Source organism: Pseudophryne corroboree, chromosome 2 (assembly GCF_028390025.1).
Source record: "Pseudophryne corroboree isolate aPseCor3 chromosome 2, aPseCor3.hap2, whole genome shotgun sequence".
Classification (NCBI taxonomy): Eukaryota; Metazoa; Chordata; class Amphibia; order Anura; family Myobatrachidae; genus Pseudophryne; species Pseudophryne corroboree.
This window is the reverse complement of record NC_086445.1, coordinates 218,014,955-218,037,227: the sequence shown is the minus strand read 5'-3', so window position 1 is coordinate 218,037,227 and position 22,273 is coordinate 218,014,955. Positions and strand designations below refer to the sequence as shown.

Sequence of the window (22,273 nt, the reverse complement as noted above, 5' to 3'; positions counted from 1 at the left end):
TGTCAGTTTAGTGGCAGTAAGCTGAACCAGTGCACTGCAAGTGAAGACTAGGATTGTGGAGACTCTCCTTGTGTCTATTATTCCATCTCTGACCAAGGAGTTTACTGCCACACCCGTTGGTAACCCTTTAGGGTTTTGCTGTTGCCCTTAGCAACAGCATTTCGGGTTCTCTACGTATTAAATCACAACATCTCGCTTCTTTCCATCTGAGCATTCCTAATACTAGGGAGACACCCAGTTTCTTAGCCTTTGGGCTTCTCTGTTCACTTTGTGTTTATTTTGTTACCCTATCACCTTCTGTGTATGTAATGTCATATTCCCCAGTCTGTCTGTGAGTTCATTTGTTTTGCATCCCTCTCCGTTCAGACACCAGTACATTCCTGCTGGCACTGGTGTGCATAACAGTTATTGTTATTAATTATCTACATTATAATTGACAATAAGAGTTTGTGTTGGTAATAAAGCAGCTCTTTAGTTGTATTTCTATTTTAAAAACAATTCCACACTGACATCACTGTAATATTTTTTTTTCCCCAGCTTTCAGGGTTCTTCACCAGCAGTGTGGTACTAGTCGTTCTGATTTGGGTTGGTCCGCTATTTAACTACTTACCAAAGGTGAGATTCCTCTGCAAGCCAAAAAATAATAATATATACTGTAGATGATATCCAAACACACACAGAGATGGCTGTGATAGTGTAGTAGTTAGTGTTAATATTTACATACCTCCCAACAGGACTCTCTCCAGGAAGGACAAAATGCTCTGCTCCTGGACTTTCCTCTTAATGTATAATTGCCGACACCTGTTTTGAACAGGTTAATGGATAATAAAGGTGTTTCACCACAGGTGAGGGCAATCATAAATTGCATTCTGTCCCTCCTGGAGAGGCTCATGTTGGGAGGTATGTATTTACTATATTGGTAGATCTAGGGCCTAATTTAGGGGGTCATTCCGAGTTGTTCGCTCAGTATTTTTTTTGCAACAAAGCGATTAGTCGCTAATGCGCATGCGCAATGTCCGCAGTGCGACTGCGCCAAGTAAATTTGCTATGCAGTTAGGTATTTTACTCACGGCATTACGAGGTTTTTTCTTCGTTCTGGTGATCGTAATGTGATTGACAGGAAGTGGGTGTTTCTGGGCGGAAACAGGCCGTTTTATGGGTGTGTGCGAAAAAACGCTACAGTTTCTGGGAAAAACACGGGAGTGGCTGGAGAAACGGAGGAGTGTCTGGGCGAACGCTGGGTGTGTTTGTGACGTCAAACCAGGAACGACAAACACTGAACTGATCGCAGATGCAGAGTAAGTGTGGAGCTACTCAGAAACTGCTAAGAAGTGTCTATTCGCTATTTTGCTAATCTTTTATTCGCAATTTTGATAAGCTAAGATTCACTCCCAGTAGGCGGCAGCTTAGCGTGTGCAAAGCTGCTAAAAGCAGCTTGCGAGTGAACAACTCGGAATGACCCCCTTAGATCTGATCGCAGCAGCAAATTTGTTAGCAAATGAGCAAAACTATGGTGGTCATTCCGAGTTGGTCACTCGCTAGCTGCTTTTAGCAGCATTGCAAACGCTAGGCCGCCACCCTCTGGGAGTGTATCTTAGCATAGCAGAATAGCGAACGAAAGGTTAGCAGAATTGCTACTAAATAATTCCTTGCAGTTTCTGAGCAGCTCCAGACCTACTCCTAGATTGCGATCACCTCAGTCCGTTTAGTTCCTGGTTTGACGTCACAAACACGCCCTGCGTTTGGCCAGCCACTCCCCCGTTTCTCCAGACACTCCTGCGTTTTTGCCTGACACGCCTGCGTTTTTTAGCACACTCCCGGAAAACGCTCAGTTACCTCCCAGAAACGCCCCTTTCCTGTCAATCATTTACCGATCAGCAGAGCGACTGAAAAGCGCTGCAGAATCCACAGCAAATCTGCTAAGTTTTTAGTTAAAGAAATAAGCGCATGCGCCCTGCGTGCCTTGCGCATGCGCAGTTTGCAACAAATCGCAACATAGCGAAAATCGGCAACGAGCGAACAACTCGGAATGACCCCCATGGTTTTGTTCATTAGCTAACAAATTTGCTGCTGCGATCAGATCTGAAATAGGCCCCTGGTCTGGCAAAATTTTACCAAGAGGAGCAGCAATGTTGGTACTTTGTGAACTAGGACTGGTGAACACATTTTATTAGCCAAACCTCCAGAGTCCATGGAGGAAGTTTTGCCCTTTGATCCTGTTGGATGAAATGCATCAGAGTTCCAGCTCTTGTACAATCTCTGGGGTGTTTTGGACCCTACACACTTAGTGATTACACTGATAGATATGACGTCACACGCAGCCGCTGCGACCCAAACAGCGACAAGTAGCTCCATGCCAGAGCACAGGAGCAGCGCTGGTAGGGAGCTACTTGTCAAGTACAAAACATTGCCACTGTGTGATGCTTTTGTACTTGTGTGGTGGGGTAGAGCCAAACATGCGGGGCAGACTAGCCCTGTGCTGGGCATCCCCCTGCATGTCTGAGTAAAATTGTGCACGGCTACGATCAATTCTGAATTAGGCCCATAGTACAGTAATGCTGACTTGTTTGAATAGGGGACAGGAGAAAATCTTCTGTCATTCATTATTAATCAATAGGCCCCTTTGTTACTAGATTTATTATTTTTTTTCACAGGCAGTGTTGGCATGCATAAATGTTGTAAGCCTCAGACAGATGTTCCTACAGTTTCAGGAGCTTCCAGAATTATGGCGAATAAGCAAAACTGATTTTGTAAGTATTCCTAACACATCAAAATAATAAATGGCTCCTAACGTAACCCCAGACTCCCATCTATTACTTGGCCATTATCAGTATCGGGAGCAATGACCTACTGAAACAAACACATTTTTAAAGGTAGTAGACGTGATTAACCCAGCTGTGGCTTTCAAGAGACTCAGCTAAAACCCGGACTGGATTCCATCAGACCTGTCGCTCATGCTCCAATCCTGCAAAAGCCTGCCATTCAATAACCTCATGTGGACTCAAGCTGTCCCTGCCACAATATATATATATATACATAGGCGTGCGCAGAGACTGACTGGCGGGAGCCGCTCCGGACGTCCCCCCCTCCACGGCATTATAGTGTTCTCTCACCTCCCCTGTCCTGGATAAAGACTGCTCACCTGGTCCGCTCACCTGGGCCGCCCAGGTGAGCAGTCTATATCCAGGACAGGGGATGTGAGAGAACACTATAATGCCGTGGAGGGGGGGAAGTCCGGAGCGGCACCCACCAGTCAGTCTCTGCGCACGCCTGTGTATATATATATATATATATATATATATATATATATATATATAGTAAAAAGCAAAGGAACAAGGCATGGCAAATATATAAAACTGACAAACTTTGAAGCCAATTATTGTGTCGTGTGTGTGTGTGTATGTGTGTGTGTGAAAAGGGGGGGGGGCGATTCAACTGTGAACACTGAAGTGCGGAAATCGCAGAATGTGGAGATTGCTGACTGAAGTTCCGAAATTGCCGAATGAGTGAGGACTTAGATTGCAATAACACGTCTGCAGGGTGGACCCCGGTGGCTGCGTGATGTCATACGCAGCCGCTGCGACCCAAGCCTGGCTATTGCCTTCACAGCTAGGCTGCGAAGGCAGAGGGCAACATTTTTGCAAAACTACAATTTCTTGCAAAACTACCACTCAAGCTTCTATAGATTGTAAGCTTGCGAGCAGGGCCTTCCTACCTCTATGTCTGTCTGTTTTTACCCAGTTTTGTTCTATTACTGTTGTTCTAATTGTAAAGCGCAACGGAATATGCTGCGCTATATAAGAAACTGTTAATAAATAAATAAATAATTAGGCCCTGAGTCTGCGTACCACAAAGTAGACAATAATGTGCTTATTATTAAATCATAAAGATAATATTTCTTTAGAAGTGTGGCTGTAAGCCCCGTACATACTGGGAGATAACACTGAACGATATGAACAATAACAATCTTTTTTGAAACGATACGTGCACCCGCGGGTCGTTCACATTCATCTATGGTCTATCAAACATGCAGCTCAATTTTGACTATATCGTTGAGCAGCATGTTCGGTGATTGCGGGGGATGCTGTCACTGAACGATATCGTTCATTGATATCGTTAGGTGTGTATGCACTATACCATTGAACGATATATTGTGTGACATTTTCCCATTAGCATGTCATAGCAAATTCCTACATATATTAATTAATTTCCAATCGCACAATATAAAATGACTATATGTGGGTAAAAGAATCAGTAAGCTTATCTGAGATCCTTGTGCTTTAAAACGAAGGAAAGAGTTAGTCCACACAGGTATCTGGCAGAAAGGTGTTTCCAAAAGCAACAGTCCGACACGTTTTGTCCATTAGGACTTCCTTAGGGGGAAGTCTCCCTGAGGAAGACCCACACATTTATTTGCTTGTGTGTATGTTTGTGTGCATTTGTGTGGTTACACTTCTCAATGTAATGTACTGTTCAGAGCTTTGGGCCTCCATGGGAGTTGGCTCTGGATTGCTGATCTCAAAGTATGTCGCTCACCTTTCTGCTTTATCTTCACACCCATCTTCTGTCATTGTGACCTACGTTAGAATGCTAAGAGCTTCCAGTTACCTCCAGAATGGACCTGGCTACCACTTAGTCAGTGTAATTGTAATAGCTTTGAACCCATAACATAGCATAGAATGTTGGGAGCTACTGTTATATTCCAGTGTTTATGTACTGTACATTCTGCCTAGGACTTTCTTATCTAGAAATACAATAGCACATGCTGCTTTTCTCTTACAGTCTGTCTGGGTGGTCACATGGCTGGCGGTAGTCATCCTCAATGTGGAAATGGGCCTGGCTGTGGGTGTAGTTTTCTCTATGATGACTGTGGTTTGCCGGACACAAAGGTAAACATTCCAGACAATAAAATGTGAAAGTTAAAATGTAGTGTTCAATTAATTTTCTCTTTTACAAAGATACAATCTGAAACATTGAAAAATAAAAATGCAAAACATATTATAGTAATTTGATTGTCTTTTCCTTTCAAAGCGCTAATACAGTGCATCCAGAAAGTATTCACAGCGCTTCATTTTTTCCACATTTTGTTATGTTACAGCCTTATTCCAAAATGGAATAAATTATTTTTTTCCTCAAAATTCTACACACAATACCCCATAATAACAACGTGAAAAATATGCGTTATGGTAAGAACTTACCGTTAATAATGGTATTTCTCCTAAGTCCACAGGTTCCACAGGATAACACAATGGGATATGATGGAGTGACAGCGGATTGGCACCAATCAAAAGCTTTCAGGCCTCCCATGATGCAATGGGCCTGTCCATATATCCCCGCCCACTGGCTCAGGCAAATCAGTTGTATTCCAAAGCACTAGGCAGGAGCATCATGTAGAGCCCTAATCAGGCGAGAAGAACACACATGCACACCCTTCCGTACAAGGAGGAAGAGGTTAGTGAGTAGAAGGATCCTCAAATCAGGTGCATCAGGGTGGGATTCCTGTGGAACCTGTGGACTTAGGAGAAATACCGTTATCAATGGTAAGTTCTTACCATAACGTATATTTCTCCGGCAGGGTCCACAGGTTATCCACAGGATAACAATGGGATTTCCCAAAGCAATTTAGTGATGGGGACGCTCCTGATTGGACAGGAGAACCTTACGCCCGAATTCAGCGTCATGAGAGGCAAAAGTACCCAAGACATAATGGCCCTCATTCCGAGTTGATCGCTCGCTGCCGTTTTTCGCAGCGCATCGATCAGGTGAAAAAACTGCATTTATGCGCATGCGCATGGTACGCAGTGCGCATGCGCTAAGTACTTTCACACAAAAGTTTGCAGTTTCACAGGAGCTCAAGCGACGTTTTTCAGCCACTCGAGTGTTCGTAGTATGATTGACAGGAAGTGGGTGTTTCTGGGCGGCAACACGGCGTTTTCAGGGAGTGTGCTAAAAACCGCAGGCGTGCCAGGCAAAAACGCAGGAGTGGCTGGAGAAACGGGGGTGTGACTGGCCGAACGCAGGGCGTGTTTGTGACGTCAAACCAGGAACTAAACAGACTGCAGACATCGCAAGATAGGAGTAGGTCTGGAGCTACTCAGAAACGGCATGACATTTTTCCTGTGCAGTTCTGCTAATCTTTCGTTCGCACTTCTGCTAAGCTAAGATACACTCCAAGAGGGCGGCGGCTTAGCGTTTGCACTGCTGCTAAAAGCAGCTAGCGAGCAAACAACTCGGAATGAGGGCCAATGTCTAATAAATGTGTTAATGGAAGACCATGTGGTTGCCTTAGATATCTGTTCTGCTGAACCACCATGTTGTGCTGCCCATGAAGGACCTACCTTACGACTAGAGTGAGCAGAGACATTAGCCGGAACAGGGAGATTAGCTAGAGAGTATGCTTCTGAAATGGTCATTCGAAGCCATCTTGCCAGCGTCTGTTTAGTAGCAGGCCGTCCTCTCTTGTGAAATCCGTAGAGAGTAAAGAGAGAATCTGTATTTCTGATGGCACTGGTACGATCCACGTAGATCCTTAATGCCCGGACCACGTCCAGCGACGCATCTCCCGCAGAAAGTCCCGATACCTGAAAAGCTGGGACTACAATTTCTTCATTAAGGTGGAATTTAGACACCACCTTAGGAAGATACCCAGACCTAGTTCTAAGAACTGTTTTATCTGGATAAAAAAACAGAAAAGGGGAACGACACGACAGCGCTCCTAAATCTGACACTCTTCTAGCTGATGCCATAGTCAGTAAAAAGAGAACTTTAGCTGTCAACCATTTAAGATCCACTTTATTAAGTGGTTCAAACGGAGCAACCTGAAGAACTTTCAGGACTAGACTTAAGTCCCAAGGTGCTGTAGGAGGAACAAAAGGAGGTTGAATGTGCAGCATTCCCTGGAAAAAAGTACGCACATCCTGTAAATTGGCAATTTTTCTTTTGGAACCATACAGTCAATGCTGATACTTGTACTGTCAAGGAGGCCACCTTCAAACCTTTATCCATTCCTGCCTGAAGGAAAGCTAAGACCCTGTAAACTCTGAAAGATTTCGGGTCCATATTTCTTTCACTGCACCAATCAATATAGGACTGCCATATTCGTGATAAATACGAGCTGAGGAGGGTTTCCTTGCTCTGAGCATTGTTTGAATTACCTGTTGTGAGAATCCTCTTGACTTCAGGATAGAGGTTTCAAGAGCCACGCCATCAAAGACAGTCGATACAGATGTCTATGATAACAAGGACCCTGCATTAGTAGATCTGGACATTGAGGGAGCAGAATTGGAGCATCCATCGACATTCTCTGCAGATCTGTGTATCAATGCCTTCTGGGCCTAGCCAGAGCTATTAGAATCATGGCACCCTTTGCTTGTTTTATTTTCCTCACCACCCTGGGTAACAGGATGATCGGAGGAAACAGATACACCAGATGAAAGTTCCATTTCACTGACAAGGCGTCCACAAAGATCGCTTTGGGATCCTTTGTTCTTGACCCGTATGCGGGCACTTTGTTGTTCAGACGGGACGCCATGAGATCTATCTCTGGCAATCCCCCTTGTCTACTAGAATCTGAAAGACCTCCGGGTGTAGAGCCTGCATGGCGTGTCGACTGAGAAAGTCTGCTTCCCAGTTTAGGAACGAACACTGCGGACAAGGCTGGGAGATGGAGTTCTGCCCACTTTAGTATGTGACTTACCTCCTACATTGCTGTTTGGCTGCGGGGTTACTCCCTGACGGTTGAGCTACGCTACAGCCATTGCATTATCCGAGGGAATCTGGACTGGTTTTCCTTGAAGAGTGTCCTTTGCCTGAATCAGTGCCATGTATATGGCCCAAAGTTCTAACAGGTTTATTGGCAGGCAACTTTCTTCTGTGGTCCATTGTCCCTGGAACCATAATTTTCCAGACACTGCTCCCCAGCCCTGAAGACTGGCATCTGTTGTCAGGATCTCCTAATCTGATATCCAAAAAGGGTCTCCCCTTGTCTAGATGGGATGTCTGTAGCCATCAAGCTAATGACTTTCTTAACTTTTCTGAAAGTACCATAGTCTGTTTCTTTATCGTCTGATGTACTCCATTCCATTTGACAAGAGTCAGACGCTGCAGAAGTCTTGAATGGAATTGTGCATACTCCACCATGTCGAATGTTGACACCATCAAACCCATTACTCTCATTGCAGCGTGAATTGATATTGTTTGACTGTGTTACAACTACTGTGTTACAACTCCTGAGTCCTTGACTGTACCTTGGATATCTTGTTCCAAGGTAAAAATACTTTCTGCAGACTTGAATCCAGGACAGCCCCCAAATGAGTCATACGTTGTGACGGAACCAGAGACGACTTTGCCCAATTTATGAGCCACCCGTGCTTCTGCAGACATGTTATTGTCTGTTGGAGATGCCACAGGAGCATTTCCTGTGTTTGTGCCAGGTTAAAAGGTCATCGAGGTATGGAAAAATTCGTATCCCCTGCTTGCGGAGATAAGCTGCCATAACCACCATGATCTTGGTAAATACTCTGGGGGCTGTGGCTAACCCAAAGGGTAAGGTCTGTAACTGAAAATGCTGCTGGAGGATGGTGAAACTGAGATAACACTGATGAGACAGTGCTATAGGAACATGTAGGTATGCATCCTGAATATCCAGGGATACCATATAATCCCCTGGTTCCAAGGCCATAATTATGGAGCGTAATGTCTCCATGTGAAACCGTGGTACCCAAATGTATTTGTTTAGCTTTTTGAGATTGAGATTGGCTACTGAACCAAAACCATGTTGGAGTAAAAACCCTGGAGGATGCTTCTTGAAGGGGAAAACATAACCTAGAGATACCGCTTCTTGCACCCAGGCATGTGTTGTAGACTTCTGCCAGATCTGTGCAAACTGAAGAAGCCAGCCCCGTACCCTGGGATCCCCCAGGAGGAGGCCAGCACCATCAGGCTGATGGCTTATCTTCTGGTTTGGAAGCTGGCCCTCTGGTAGCCCAATGCTTCTTTGACTTACCCAACTTATTGTATTGGGGCTGCTTACGATCACTTTTTCTCTTCGCTTTTCCTTGTGACCGAAAAGGCCGAAAAACTGGACCCTTAGGTTTGGGGTTATATGTGGAAGGAAACTTGACCTTCTTGGGAGTCTGATACTGACTCCAGAATATCTGTCAATTCTTTACCAAAAAGAATATTTCCAGCAAAAGGCAAAGATTCCAAACCTTCTTAGATTCTGAATCAGCTTTCCACATACGTAACCAAAGTGCTCTGCGAGCAGCTTTGTTGAGGCTGATCCCCTAGAAGCAATAGTACCCATATCTAATTACGCTTCTTCCAAGAATACTGCAGTCTGTTTAATATGAGCTATATAGGATTTTTGTTCTCTAGAAGCTGAGAAAACATCCTCTTCCAGAGCATTAGCCTAGGCAGCCACTGCCTTTGCCATCCAAGCTGAAGCCATGGCTGGCCTTATGACTGCCCCAGACAGAGAAATTATGGTTTTCAGAAAACCATCCACTCTCCTATCTGTGTCATTTAATGATGTTGATGGTAAAGGCAGTATAGATTTTCGCACTAATCGAATCACATGCGTATCTACTTTAAGAGCCACCTCCCTTTTTAAACAGTCCCCTGCTGGAACAGGATAATTGGAATCCCATTTTTTGGGAATTCTATATTACTTATTGGGTGTAGCCCAAGCCTCTTCCATGATTTCCGTCAGCTGGTCTGACCCTGGAAACTCAGTCTTAACTGTTTTGGTACGTTTAAATATAGGTGCCTTGGTTTTTAACACAGGCTCTCCTGAATCATCTAAGGATAGAAGGGCCTTCATTGCTCTAATTTATTCAGCTATATCCACTGAGCTGAGACCTTCTTCCTCCTCTTCGTATGCCGAAGTAGAGTAAATTGAGTTTCCATCTTCCGATGAATCATCTTGTGTAGCCTGTGAAGGTGAAGGTTTACTTACCATCGGTTTATCAGCTTGTTTCATTTGAGAAGCTGCTGGGGAAAATTATATACCATAGGTAGGGAGCTGCATGTATGGGTTAATAGTGTACCCCATTCCTGGTAAAGAAGCTGTAGGAATTACCCGTTCCGCTATACTGGACAAGGTCTGTGCAAACATGGCCCAAGGTGGATCCATCTGTACCTGACGTTGTACAGGGATCTGCCTTGTATTTTGCTGAAAAGCAAAACAATTTGCACATAAACCATCCTGAACCAGATCCTGAGAGGATAATACAGTTTTGCAAGACAAACATGATATGAGTGTTGGTGTTACTGTAAGTGTACCTTCGTCACTTTTGCTGCTCTTAGACATAAATAATCAGCACTTTCGCAGTGTACTACACAATTTGTGACTGTAATCACTTTAACCTTCTAACATGATATCAATCTGACCCTACCCATTGAGGATCAGAAGAAACAACTGACAAACATATATTAAAGTCAGCAATCACACTAGCAGTCAGTCACACGTTATATATTAGTCATATGAGCACATTATCAACTACAAACACATTTTAAAGTATGTAGGAGTACATATTACTGAAACCTGTATAAACAGATCTAACGTATTCAGACGCAATGTGAAGAAAACCACAGTAAATGTACACACTCATATGCAATAGGCACTTAACTGAACTATACATACTGAAACAGTAGATAGAAATTTAGTGCTGTATATCCCGTACTCAGTAGTGAGATACAGGGAGACTCACCTCGCTTCCAGTGATCGATCAATACGTTAGCGAACGCTGAGTGGATCCAGATGCTACTAGTGTACACTGACGCTCCAGGAACCTATAGCGGACACAGACGCTCAGTGAACACAGATGCACAGGTCTCATAGTAACGTTCAGTGAACACAGACGCATTTGTCACACAGCTGCCTATGCTGCGACCGGATATCTCGTGGTAGCGCTTAGTGAACACTGATGCAGCGGCCTATACTGCGACGAGTCCCCTCTTGTAGCATCTGAGACGGAAGCGAGGAATCAGTTTATGGCGGGAGACTCAGCGGAAACTGGTCATGAACCAGGGGGAGGGGCGACCAGGAGAGCATCTGACTCCTCACTGCTGACATCAACCCTAGGGATCGCAGCCTCATGCTATTCCTAGTGCCTAAGATCCCTAAGGCCTAGTGCTGGAGCACCTGTGGTGGCGGCGCGTCAGCTATTGTTTGGTAGTCTCCTCCCAAAACAATGCGGCTGTGTCCGTATTCCATCTACTAAGCGGAACCGATGCCTTACCTTCCCTCCGTGCTCCGGCCACAGCCTGGTAACGTCTGATGGACCTGCTAGTATATCCGACACAGACACCCGCCGAAACAGCACTGTACTCGTGGTTAAGCGTTATTGTGACCCGGCGGAGAGTTATTGCGACCCGGCGGAGAGTTGTTGGAGCGACTCTTTCCAATATGCGTATAAGACGCTGTTTAGAAAAATCACTCAAAAAATAGTAAGACTATAAAAATAAAATAAGAAAGCTTGGGGCTGCTAAGGAAACAGCAGCCCTCTGACCATGGTCCGGCTCCTGCCGCACCAAACAAAAAACTGATTTGCCTGAGCCAGTGGGCAGGGATATATGGACGGGCCCGTTGCATCCTGGGAGGCCTGAAAGCTTTTGATCGTTTGGTGCCAATCCGCTGTTGCTCCATCATATCCTATTGTTATCCTGTGGATAACCTGTGGACCCTGCCGGAGAAAAGTTTTTATTGAGATTTTTGCAAATTTACTAAAAATAAAAAACTAAGAAATCACATGTACATAAGTATTCACAGCCTTTGCTCAATACTTTGTTGATGCACCTTTGGCAGCAATTACAGCCTCAAGTATTTTTAAATATGATGCCACAAGCTTGGCACACCTATTTTTGGGCAGTTTCGCCCATTCCCCTTTGCAGCACCTCTCAAGCGCAATCAGGTTGGATGGGAAGCATCGGTGCACAGCCATTTTCAGATCTCTCCAGAGATGTTCAATTGGATTCAAGTCTGGGCTCTGGCTAGGCCACTCAAGGACATTCACAGAGTTGTCCTGAAGCTACTCCTTTTTTTTTTTTTTTTTACTGTGTGCTATAGGTCGTTGTCCTGCTGAAAGATGAACCGCCACCCCAGTCTGAGGTCAAGAGCACTTTGGAGCAGGTTTTCATCCAGGATGTCTCTGTACATTGCTGCATTCATCTTTCCTGACTAGTCTCCCAGTTCCTGCCACTGAAAAACATCCCCAGAGCATTATGCTGACACCACCATGCTTCAATGTAGGGATGGTATTGGCCTGTTGATGAGCAGTGCCTGGTTTCCTCCAAACAGGATGCCTGGCATTCATGCCAAGAGTTCAATCTTTGTCTCATCAGACCAGAGAATTTTGTTTCTCATGGTCTGAGAGTCCTTCAGGTGCATTTTGGCAAACTCCAGGTGGGCTGTCTTGTGCTTTTTACTAAGGAGTGGCTTTCGTCTGACCACTCTACTATACAGGCCTGATTGGTGGATTGCTGCAGAGATGGTTGTCCTTCTGGAAGGTTCTCCTCTCTCCACAGAGGAATGCTGTAGCTCTGACAGATTGACCATCGGGTTCTTGGTCACCTCCCTGACTAGGGCCATTCTCCCCAGATCACTCAGTTTAGACAGCCGGCCAGCACTAGGAAGAGTCCTGGTGGTTCCAAACTTCTTCCATTTATGGATGATGGAGGCCACTGTGCTTATTGGGACTTTCAAAGCAGCATATTTTTTTGTACCCTGTCTCGGAGGTCTACAGACAATTCATTTGACTTCATACTTGGTTTGTGCTCAGACATGCACTGTCAAGTGTGGGACCTTATATTGGCCCTCATTCCGAGTTGTTCACTCGCTAGCTGCTTTTAGCAGCATTGCACACGCTAAGCCGCCGCCCTCTGGGAGTGTATCTTAGCTTAGCAGAATTGCGAATGAAAGATTAGCAGAATTGCGAATAGAAATTTCTTAGCAGTTTCTGAGTAGCTCCAGACTTACTCAGCCATTGCGATCAGTTCAGTCAGTTTCGTTCCTGGGTTGACATCACAAACACACCCAGCGTTCGCCCAGACACTCCCTCGTTTCTTCAGACACTCCCGTGTTTTTCCCAGAAACGCCAGCGTTTTTTCGCACACGCCCAGAAAACGGCAAGTTTCCGCCCAGAAACACCCACTTCCTGTCAATCACAGTACGAACACCAGAACGATGAAAAATCCTTGTTATGCCGTGAGTAAAATACCTAACTTTTGTGTAAAATAACTAAGCGCATGCGCTCTGCAAACCTTGCGCATGCGCAGTAAGCGACTAATCGCAATAAAGCGAAAATCGGCAACGAGCGAACAACTCGGAATGACCCCCATAGACAGGTGTGTGCCTTTCCAAATCATGTTCAATCAACTGAATTTACCACAGGTGGACTCCAATTAAGCTGTAGGAACATCTCAATGATGATCAGTGGAAACAGAATGCATCTGAGCTCAATTTTGAGCTTCATGGCAAAGGCTGTGAATACTTATGTACATGTGATTTCTTAATTTTTTATTTTTAATAAAGCTGCAAAAATCTACCCAAATTTTTTTTCACACTGTCATTATGAGATATTGTGTGTAGAATTTTGAGGGAAAAAATGAATTTATTCCATTTTGGAATTCGGCTGTAACATAACAAAATGTGGAAAAAGTGAAGTCCTGTCAATACTTTCTGGATTTACTGTAGCTAAAATGGTTAGTATTTTCCAATATGTGCAAGTAGTTTTCAAATATGTATGGTGGAGACTTTGTTTTCTAACAATAATAGCACAGGTCATATCTCCAGAGAAATAGAACACAACTAGCCTGATACAGAACTAAAAAACAATATTTTCTTTTGTATATTTAGAGCACAATGTTCCGTTCTGGGAAGAGCTATCAACACCGAAATATACAGACCGGTTCAACAACATGATAAGGTACAGACAGACATTCAGGCAAAAATCTAGAGTGCAGGTTTATCAAGTACTGTACACTATTCCAGGGTTAAGCAACCTGTGGCACTCCAGCTGCTGTAAACTACATATCCCAACATGCCCTGTCACAGGTTTAGCATACCGTAACAGCAAAATAGTGGCAAGGCTAGCTTGGATCTGTAGTCACACAGCAGGTGGAGTACCATAGGTTGCCTAAACTAAGTGCAAATTAACTTTAGATGGACATAGAAATAGTGTTTACATTTTCTCATTGTTAGTGAAAAGTGTGCTCCAGCACTGCCTCCTGCCCTGTACAGTGAAGCTGGCCAGCCACCCTTTACCAAGATGGCTGCCATAACCTCACTGCGCATGCATGTCCGTGTCATCTTACTTTGTTGGTGTGACTCCATGTTTGCAGCAGCATTCAGCACATGCTCCCCCGGGGAAGTTTTCTTAGATACTCAGTATCATTACTGCTACCACTGTCTCTGGTAACTGTTCCCGTTGTTATCAGCTTTTATGCTGAATAAAAACCTCCAACCTGTTTAGGGATACAACCTCTGGTCTAACCTCCTTTTCACATTTCGGTGGTGCCTATTGTTCTACACCAATAGGGCATATCAGCACTCCTGACCCGTTTCATGTATGACAACGCCATATGTAGCAAAAATGACATAACAGTTTGCATTGGTTTGAGTTCACAACCTATTAAGTAATTTCAATAGTCTAATAAGAGTTTACCCTACAGCAGGAAAACTGTGATTGGCTGGAGGAGATTGCTGTGAAAACAGTGGTGGAAAAGAAGAGAAATCACATCATGGGGATCTGTTGGAGCTCTGCTGTATATTTAGTAGTGATGTGCACCTGAAATTTTTCGGGTTTTGTGTTTTGGTTTTGGGTTCGGTTCCGTGGCCGTGTTTTGGGTTCGGACGCGTTTTGGCAAAACCTCACCAAATTTTTTTTGTCGGATTCGGGTGTGTTTTGGATTCGGGTGTTTTTTTCAAAAGACCCTAAAAAACAGCTTAAATCATAGAATTTGGGGGTCATTTTGATCCCATAGTATTATTAACCTCAATAACCATAATTTCCACTAATTTTCAGTCTATTCTGAACACCTCACACCTCACAATATTATTTTTAGTCCTAAAATTTGCACCGAGGTCGCTGGATGGCTAAGCTAAGCGACCCTAGTGGCCGACACAAACACCTGGCCCATCTAGGAGTGGCACTGCAGTGTCACGCAGGATGGCCCTTCAAAAAAATACTCCCCAAACAGCACATGACGCAAAGAAAAAAAGAGGCGCAATGAGGTAGCTGTGTGACTAAGCTAAACGACCCTAGTGGCCGACACAAACACTTGGCCCATCTAGGAGTGGCACTGCAGTGTCACGCAGGATGGCCCTTCAAAAAAATACTCCACAAACAGCACATGACGCAAAGAAAAATGAAAGAAAAAAGAGGTGCAAGATGGAATTTTCCTTGGGCCCTCCTACCCACCCTTATGTTGTAAAAACAGGACATGCACACTTTAACGAACCCATCATTTCAGCGACAGGGTCTGCCACACGACTGTGACTGAAATGACTGGTTGGTTTGGGCCCCCACCAAAAAAGAAGCAATCAATCTCTCCTTGCACAAACTGGCTCTACGGAGGCAAGATGTCCACCTCATCATCATCGTCCGATTCATCCCCCCTTTCACTGTGTACATCCCCCTCCTCAAAGATTATTAATTCGTCCCCACTGGAATCCACCATCTCAGGTCCTCGTGTACTTTCTGGAGGCAATTGCTGCTGGTGAATGTCTCCATGGAGGAATTGATTATAATTCATTTTAATGAACATCATCTTCTCCACATTTTCTGGAAGTAACCTCGTACGCCGATTGCTGACAAGGTGAGCGGTGGCACTAAACACTCTTTCGGAGTACACACTGGAGGGAGGGCAACTTAGGTAGAATAAAGCCAGTTTGTGCAAGGGCCTCCAAATTGCCTCTTTTTCCTGCCAGTATACGTACGGACTGTCTGACGTGCCTACTTGGATGCGGTCACTCATATAATCCTCCACCATTCTTTCAATGGGGAGAGAATCATATGCAGTGACAGTAGACGACTTGTCAGTAATCGTTGGCAGGTCCTTCAGTCCGGACCAGATGTCAGCATCAGCAGTCGCTCCAGACTGCCCTGCATCACCGCCAGCGGGTGGGCTCGGAATTCGTAGCCTTTTCCTCGCACCCCCAGTTGCGGGAGAATGTGAAGGAGGAGATGTTGACGGGTCACGTTCCGCTTGACTTGACAATTTTGTCACCAGCAGGTCTTTGAACCTCTGCAGACTTGTGTCTGCCGTAAAGAGAGATCCAAGGTAGGTTTTAAATCTAGGATCGAGCACGGTGGCCAAAATGTAGTGCTCTGATTTCAACAGATTGACCACACGTGAATCCTGGTTAAGCGAATGAAGGGCTCCATCCACAAGTCCCACATGCCTAGCGGAATCGCTCTGTTTTAGCTCCTCCTTCAATGCCTCCAGCTTCTTCTGCAAAAGCCTGATGAGGGGAATGACCTGACTCAGGCTGGCAGTGTCTGAACTGACTTCACGTGTGGCAAGTTCAAAAGGTTGCAGAACCTTGCACAATGTTGAAATCATTCTCCACTGCGCTTGAGACAGGTGCATTCCACCTCCTTTGCCTATATCATGGCCAGATGTATAGGCTTGAATGGCCTTTTGCTGCTCCTCCATCCTCTGAAGCATATAGAGGGTTGAATTCCACCTCGTTACCACCTCTTGCTTCAGATGATGGCAGGGCAGGTTAAGGTGTTTTTGGTGGTGCTCCAGTCTTCTGTACGCGGTGCCTGTATGCCGAAAGTGGCCCGCAATTCTTCTGGCCACCGACAGCATCTCTTGCACGCCCCTGTCGTTTTTTAAATAATTCTGCACCACCAAATTCAAGGTATGTGCAAAACATGGGACGTGCTGGAATTTGCCCAGATGTAATGCACTCACAATATTGCTGGCATTGTCCGATGTCACAAATCCCCAGGAGAGTCCAATTGGGGTAAGCCATTCTGCGATGATCTTCCTCAGTTGCCGTAAGAGGTTTTCAGCTGTGTGCCTATTCTGGAAAGCGGTGATACAAAGCGTAGCCTGCCTAGGAACGAGTTGGCGTTTGCGAGATGCTGCTACTGGTGCCGCCGCTGCTGTTCTTGCAGTGGGAGGCAATACATCTACCCAGTGGGCTGTCACAGTCATGTAGTCCTGAGTCTGCCCTGCTCCACTTGTCCACATGTCCGTGGTTAAGTGGACATTGGGTACAACTGCATTTTTTAGGACACTGGTGAGTCTTTTTCTGACGTCCGTGTACATTCTCGGTTTCGCCTGCCTTGAGAAGTGGAACCTAGATGGTATTTGGTAACGGGGGCACACTACCTCAAGAAATTGTCTAGTTCCCTGTGAACTAACGGCGGATACCGGACGCACGTCTAACACCAACATAGTTGTCAAGGCCTCAGTTATCCGCTTTGCAACAGGATGACTGCTGTGATATTTCATCTTCCTCGCAAAGGACTGTTGGACAGTCAATTGCTTACTGGAAGTAGTACAAGTGGTCTTCCGACTTCCCCTCTGGGATGACGATCGACTCCCAGCAGCAACAACAGCAGCGCCAGCAGCAGTAGGCGTTACACTCAAGGATGCATCGGAGGAATCCCAGGCAGGAGAGGACTCGTCAAACTTGCCAGTGACATGGCCTGCAGGACTATTGGCTTTCCTGGGTAAGGAGGAAATTGACACTGAGGGAGTTGGTGGTGTGGTTTGCGCGAGCTTGGTTACAAGAGGAAGGGATTTACTGGTCAGTGGACTGCTTCCGCTGTCGCCCAAAGTTTTTGAACTTGTCACTGACTTATTATGAATGCGCTGCAGGTGACGTATAAGGGAGGATGTTCCGAAGTGGTTAACGTCCTTACCCCTACTTATTACAGCTTGACAAAGGCAACACACGGCTTGACACCTGTTGTCCGCATTTCTGTTGAAATACTTCCACACTGAAGAGCTGATTTTTTTGGTATTTTCACCAGGCATGTCAATGGCCATATTCCTCCCACGGACAACAGGTGTCTCCCCGGGTGCCTGACTTAAACAAACTACCTCACCATTAGAATCCTCCTTGTCAATTTCCTCCCCAGCGCCAGCAACACCCATATCCTCATCCTGGTGTACTTCAACACTGACATCTTCAATTTCACTATCAGGAACTGGACTGCGGGTGCTCCTTTCAACACTTGCAGGGGGCGTGCAAATGGTGGAAGGCGCAAGCTCTTCCCGTCCAGTGTTGGGAAGGTCAGGCATCGCAACCGACACAATTGGACTCTCCTTTGGGATTTGTGATTTCGAAGAACGCACAGTTCTTTGCTGTGCTTTTGCCGCAAGTCTTTTCTTTTTTCTAGCGAGAGGATGAGTGCTTCCATCCTCATGTGAAGCTGAACCACTAGCCATGAACATAGGCCAGGGCCTCAGCCGTTCCTTGCCACTCTGTGTCGTAAATGGCATATTGGCAAGTTTACGCTTCTCCTCAGACGCTTTTAATTTTGATTTTTGGGTCATTTTTTTACTGATCTTTTGTGTTTTGGATTTTACATGCTCTGTACTATGACATTGGGCATCGGCCTTGGCAGACGACGTTGATGGCATTTCATCGTCTTGGCCATGACTAGTGGCAGCAGCTTCAGCACGAGGTGGAAGTGGATCTTGATCTTTCCCTATTTTTTTAACCTCCACATTTTTGTTCTCCATATTTTGCGCACAACTAAAAGCCACCACAGGTATACAATGTAGATGGATGGATAGTATAGTATTACTTATACTTATGGACGACGAGTGACGACACAGAGGTAGGTACAGCCGTGGCCTACCGTACTGCTGCTTAGTGCTTATATATAAATATAATATACTGTATAACGGACCTGGTGGACAGTGTCAGCAGCAGACTGCTAAACTAGTATGAAGAAAGAAAAAAAAAACACCACAGGTATACAATGTAGATGGATGGATAGTATAGTATTACTTATACTTATGGACGACGAGTGACGACACAGAGGTAGGTACAGCCGTGGCCTACCGTACTGCTGCTTAGTGCTTATATATAAATATAATATACTGTATAACGGACCTGGTGGACAGTGTCAGCAGCAGACTGCTAAACTAGTATGAAGAAAGAAAAAAAACCCACCACAGGTATACAATGTAGATGAATGGATAGTATAGTATTACTTATACTTATGGACGATGAGTGCACTGACGACACAGAGGTAGGTACAGCCGTGGCCTACCGTACTGCTGCTTAGTGCTTATATATAAATATAATATACTGTGTGTATAACGGACCTGGTGGACAGTGTCAGCAGACTGCTAAACTAGTATGAAGAAAGAAAAAAAAAACACCACAGGTATACAATGTAGATGGATGGATAGTATAGTATTACTTATACTTATGGACGAGTGACGACACAGAGGTAGGTACAGCCGTGGCCTACCGTACTGCTGCTTAGTGCTTATATATAAATATAATATGCTGTATAACGGACCTGGTGGACAGTGTCAGCAGCAGACTGCTAAACTAGTATGAAGAAAGAAAAAAAAAACACCACAGGTATACAATGTAGATGGATGGATAGTATTACTTATACTTATGGACGACGAGTGACGAGTCGACACAGAGGTAGGTACAGCCATGGCCTACCGTACTGCTGCTTAGTGCTTAATTATATATATAATATACTGTATAACGGACCTGGTGGACACTGCAGTGTCAGCAGACTGCTAAACAAACTAGCATGAAGAAAGAAAAAAAAAAACACCACAGTGTATTTCAGGCAGACAAACGTATACTGGACTGGTGGTCACTGTCAGCAAAACTGTGCACTGTACTCCTGCTATAACTGCTTCCCAGTCCCCACAATTAGGCAGTGTGAGCAGTGCACTCAGCACAGATATATCATGCAGCAGTGCAGCACACTGAGTGAGCACAGATATGGTGGAGCATTTTTTTTCAGGCAGAGAAACAACGGATTAAACTCAAAACCCTGCACTGTACTCCCTAACAGCTGCTCCCCATCCCCAATCCTCCCCACAATTATAACTAACTAAGTTCTAATATAATACAACGGACTCGGAGAGGACGCCAGCCACGTCCTCTCCCTATCAATCTCAATGCACGTGTGAAAATGGCGGCGACGCGTGGCTCCTTATATAGAATCCGAGTCTCGCGAGAATCCGACAGCGGGATGATGACGTTCGGGCGCGCTCGGGTTAACCGAGCAAGGCGGGAGGATCCGAGTCGCTCGGACCCGTGTAAAAAAAAGGTGAAGTTCGGGTGGGTCGGATTCCGAGGATCCGAACCCGCTCATCACTAATATTTAAGCTTTTTAAGTTTACACATAATTTAATGTGTTTCTTTGGATAGTATTAGTAGCTCTTACACATTAAGCTACAGTATGTCTATTTTGCAGCTCACATTTTCCTCCTGACAGTATGTATCTATATATATATATATATATATATAGAGAGAGAGAGAAAGAGAGAGAGAGAGAGAGAAGCAGCTGGATCGGCACTCACAAACGATAATGCGTGCCCTTGGAAAAATATGTAGATACCAAGTAATCTCCCAGCCAGGGAGATAGTGACATGGCACTGCAGGACTTTGTAGTATTCAAAGGTTTATTTCAACGTTTCGGGATCCATAATCCCGTCGTCAGGAACAACATAATTAATTAACATAACATAATTTTATGTTGTTCCTGACGATGGGATTATGGATCCCGAAACGCTGAAGTAAACCTTTGTAGTATTCAAAGTCCTTGAGTGCCGTGTCACTATCTTCCTGGCTGGGAGATTACTTGGTATATATATATATATATATATATGTGTGTGTGTGTGTGTGTGTGTGTGTGTGTATGTATGTATATATATATATATAGAGATGTGCACTTGAAATTTTTCGGGTTTTGGGTTTTGGTTTTGGGTTCGGTTCCGCGGTCGTGTTTGGGTTCGACCGCGTTTTGGCAAAACCTCACCAAATTTTTTTTGTCGGATTCGGGTGTGTTTTGGATTCGGGTGTTTTTTTCAAAAAACACTAAAAAACAGCTTAAATCATAGAATTTGGGGGTCATTTTGATCCCAAAGTATTATTAACCTCAAAAACCATAATTTCCACTCATTTTCAGTCTATTCTGAATACCTCACACCTCACAATATTATTTTTAGTCCTAAAATTTGCACCGAGGCGCTGGATGACTAAGCTAAGCGACCCTAGTGGCCGACACAAACACCGGGCCCATCTAGGAGTGGCACTGCAGTGTCACGCAGGATGGCCCTTCCAAAAAACACTCCCCAAACAGCACATGGCGCAAAGAAAAAAAGAGGCGCAATGAGGTAGCTGTGTGAGTAAGATAAGCGACCCTAGTGGCCGACACAAACACCGGGCCCATCTAGGAGTGGCACTGCAGTGTCACGCAGGATGGCCCTTCCAAAAAACACTCCCCAAACAGCACATGACGCAAAGAAAAAAAGAGGCGCAATGAGGTAGCTGTGTGAGTAAGATAAGCGACCCTAGTGGCCGACACAAACACCGGGCCCATCTAGGAGTGGCACTGCAGTGTCACGCAGGATGGCCCTTCCAAAAAACACTCCCCAAACAGCACATGACGCAAAGAAAAAAAGAGGCGCAATGAGGTAGCTGTGTGAGTAAGATAAGCGACCCTAGTGGCCGACACAAACACCGGGCCCATCTAGGAGTGGCACTGCAGTGTCACGCAGGATGGCCCTTCCAAAAAACACTCCCCAAACAGCACATGACGCAAAGAAAAAAAGAGGCGCAATGAGGTAGCTGTGTGAGTAAGATAAGCGACCCTAGTGGCCGACACAAACACCTGGCCCATCTAGGAGTGGCACTGCAGTGTCACGCAGGACGGCCCTTCCAAAAAACACTCCCCAAACAGCACATGACGCAAAGAAAAAAAGAGGCGCAATGAGGTAGCTGTGTGAGTAAGATAAGCGACCCTAGTGGCCGACACAAACACCGGGCCCATCTAGGAGTGGCACTGCAGTGTCACGCAGGATGGCCCTTCCAAAAAACACTCCCCAAACAGCACATGACGCAAAGAAAAATTAAAGAAAAAAGAGGTGCAAGATGGAATTGTCCTTGGGCCCTCCCACCCACCCTTATGTTGTATAAACAGGACATGCACACTTTAACCAACCCATCATTTCAGTGACAGGGTCTGCCACACGACTGTGACTGAAATGACGGGTTGGTTTGGACCCCCACCAAAAAAGAAGCAATTAATCTCTCCTTGCACAAACT

The 22,273-nt window shown here is 45.1% G+C and overlaps 1 protein-coding gene across 1 annotated transcript in view; it reads left to right on the top strand.

Annotated features, from left to right (window-relative positions):
* The window catches only part of LOC135010036 (solute carrier family 26 member 10-like), a 110,513-nt gene that overhangs the window by 46,695 nt on the left and 41,545 nt on the right, over positions 1–22,273 (top strand). The window contains exons 9-12 of the mRNA XM_063952320.1: positions 538–615; positions 2,655–2,750; positions 4,783–4,889; positions 13,856–13,925. Of these exons, the coding sequence (XP_063808390.1) occupies positions 538–615; positions 2,655–2,750; positions 4,783–4,889; positions 13,856–13,925 (351 nt within the window). The remainder of the gene's footprint in view (positions 1–537; positions 616–2,654; positions 2,751–4,782; positions 4,890–13,855; positions 13,926–22,273) is intronic.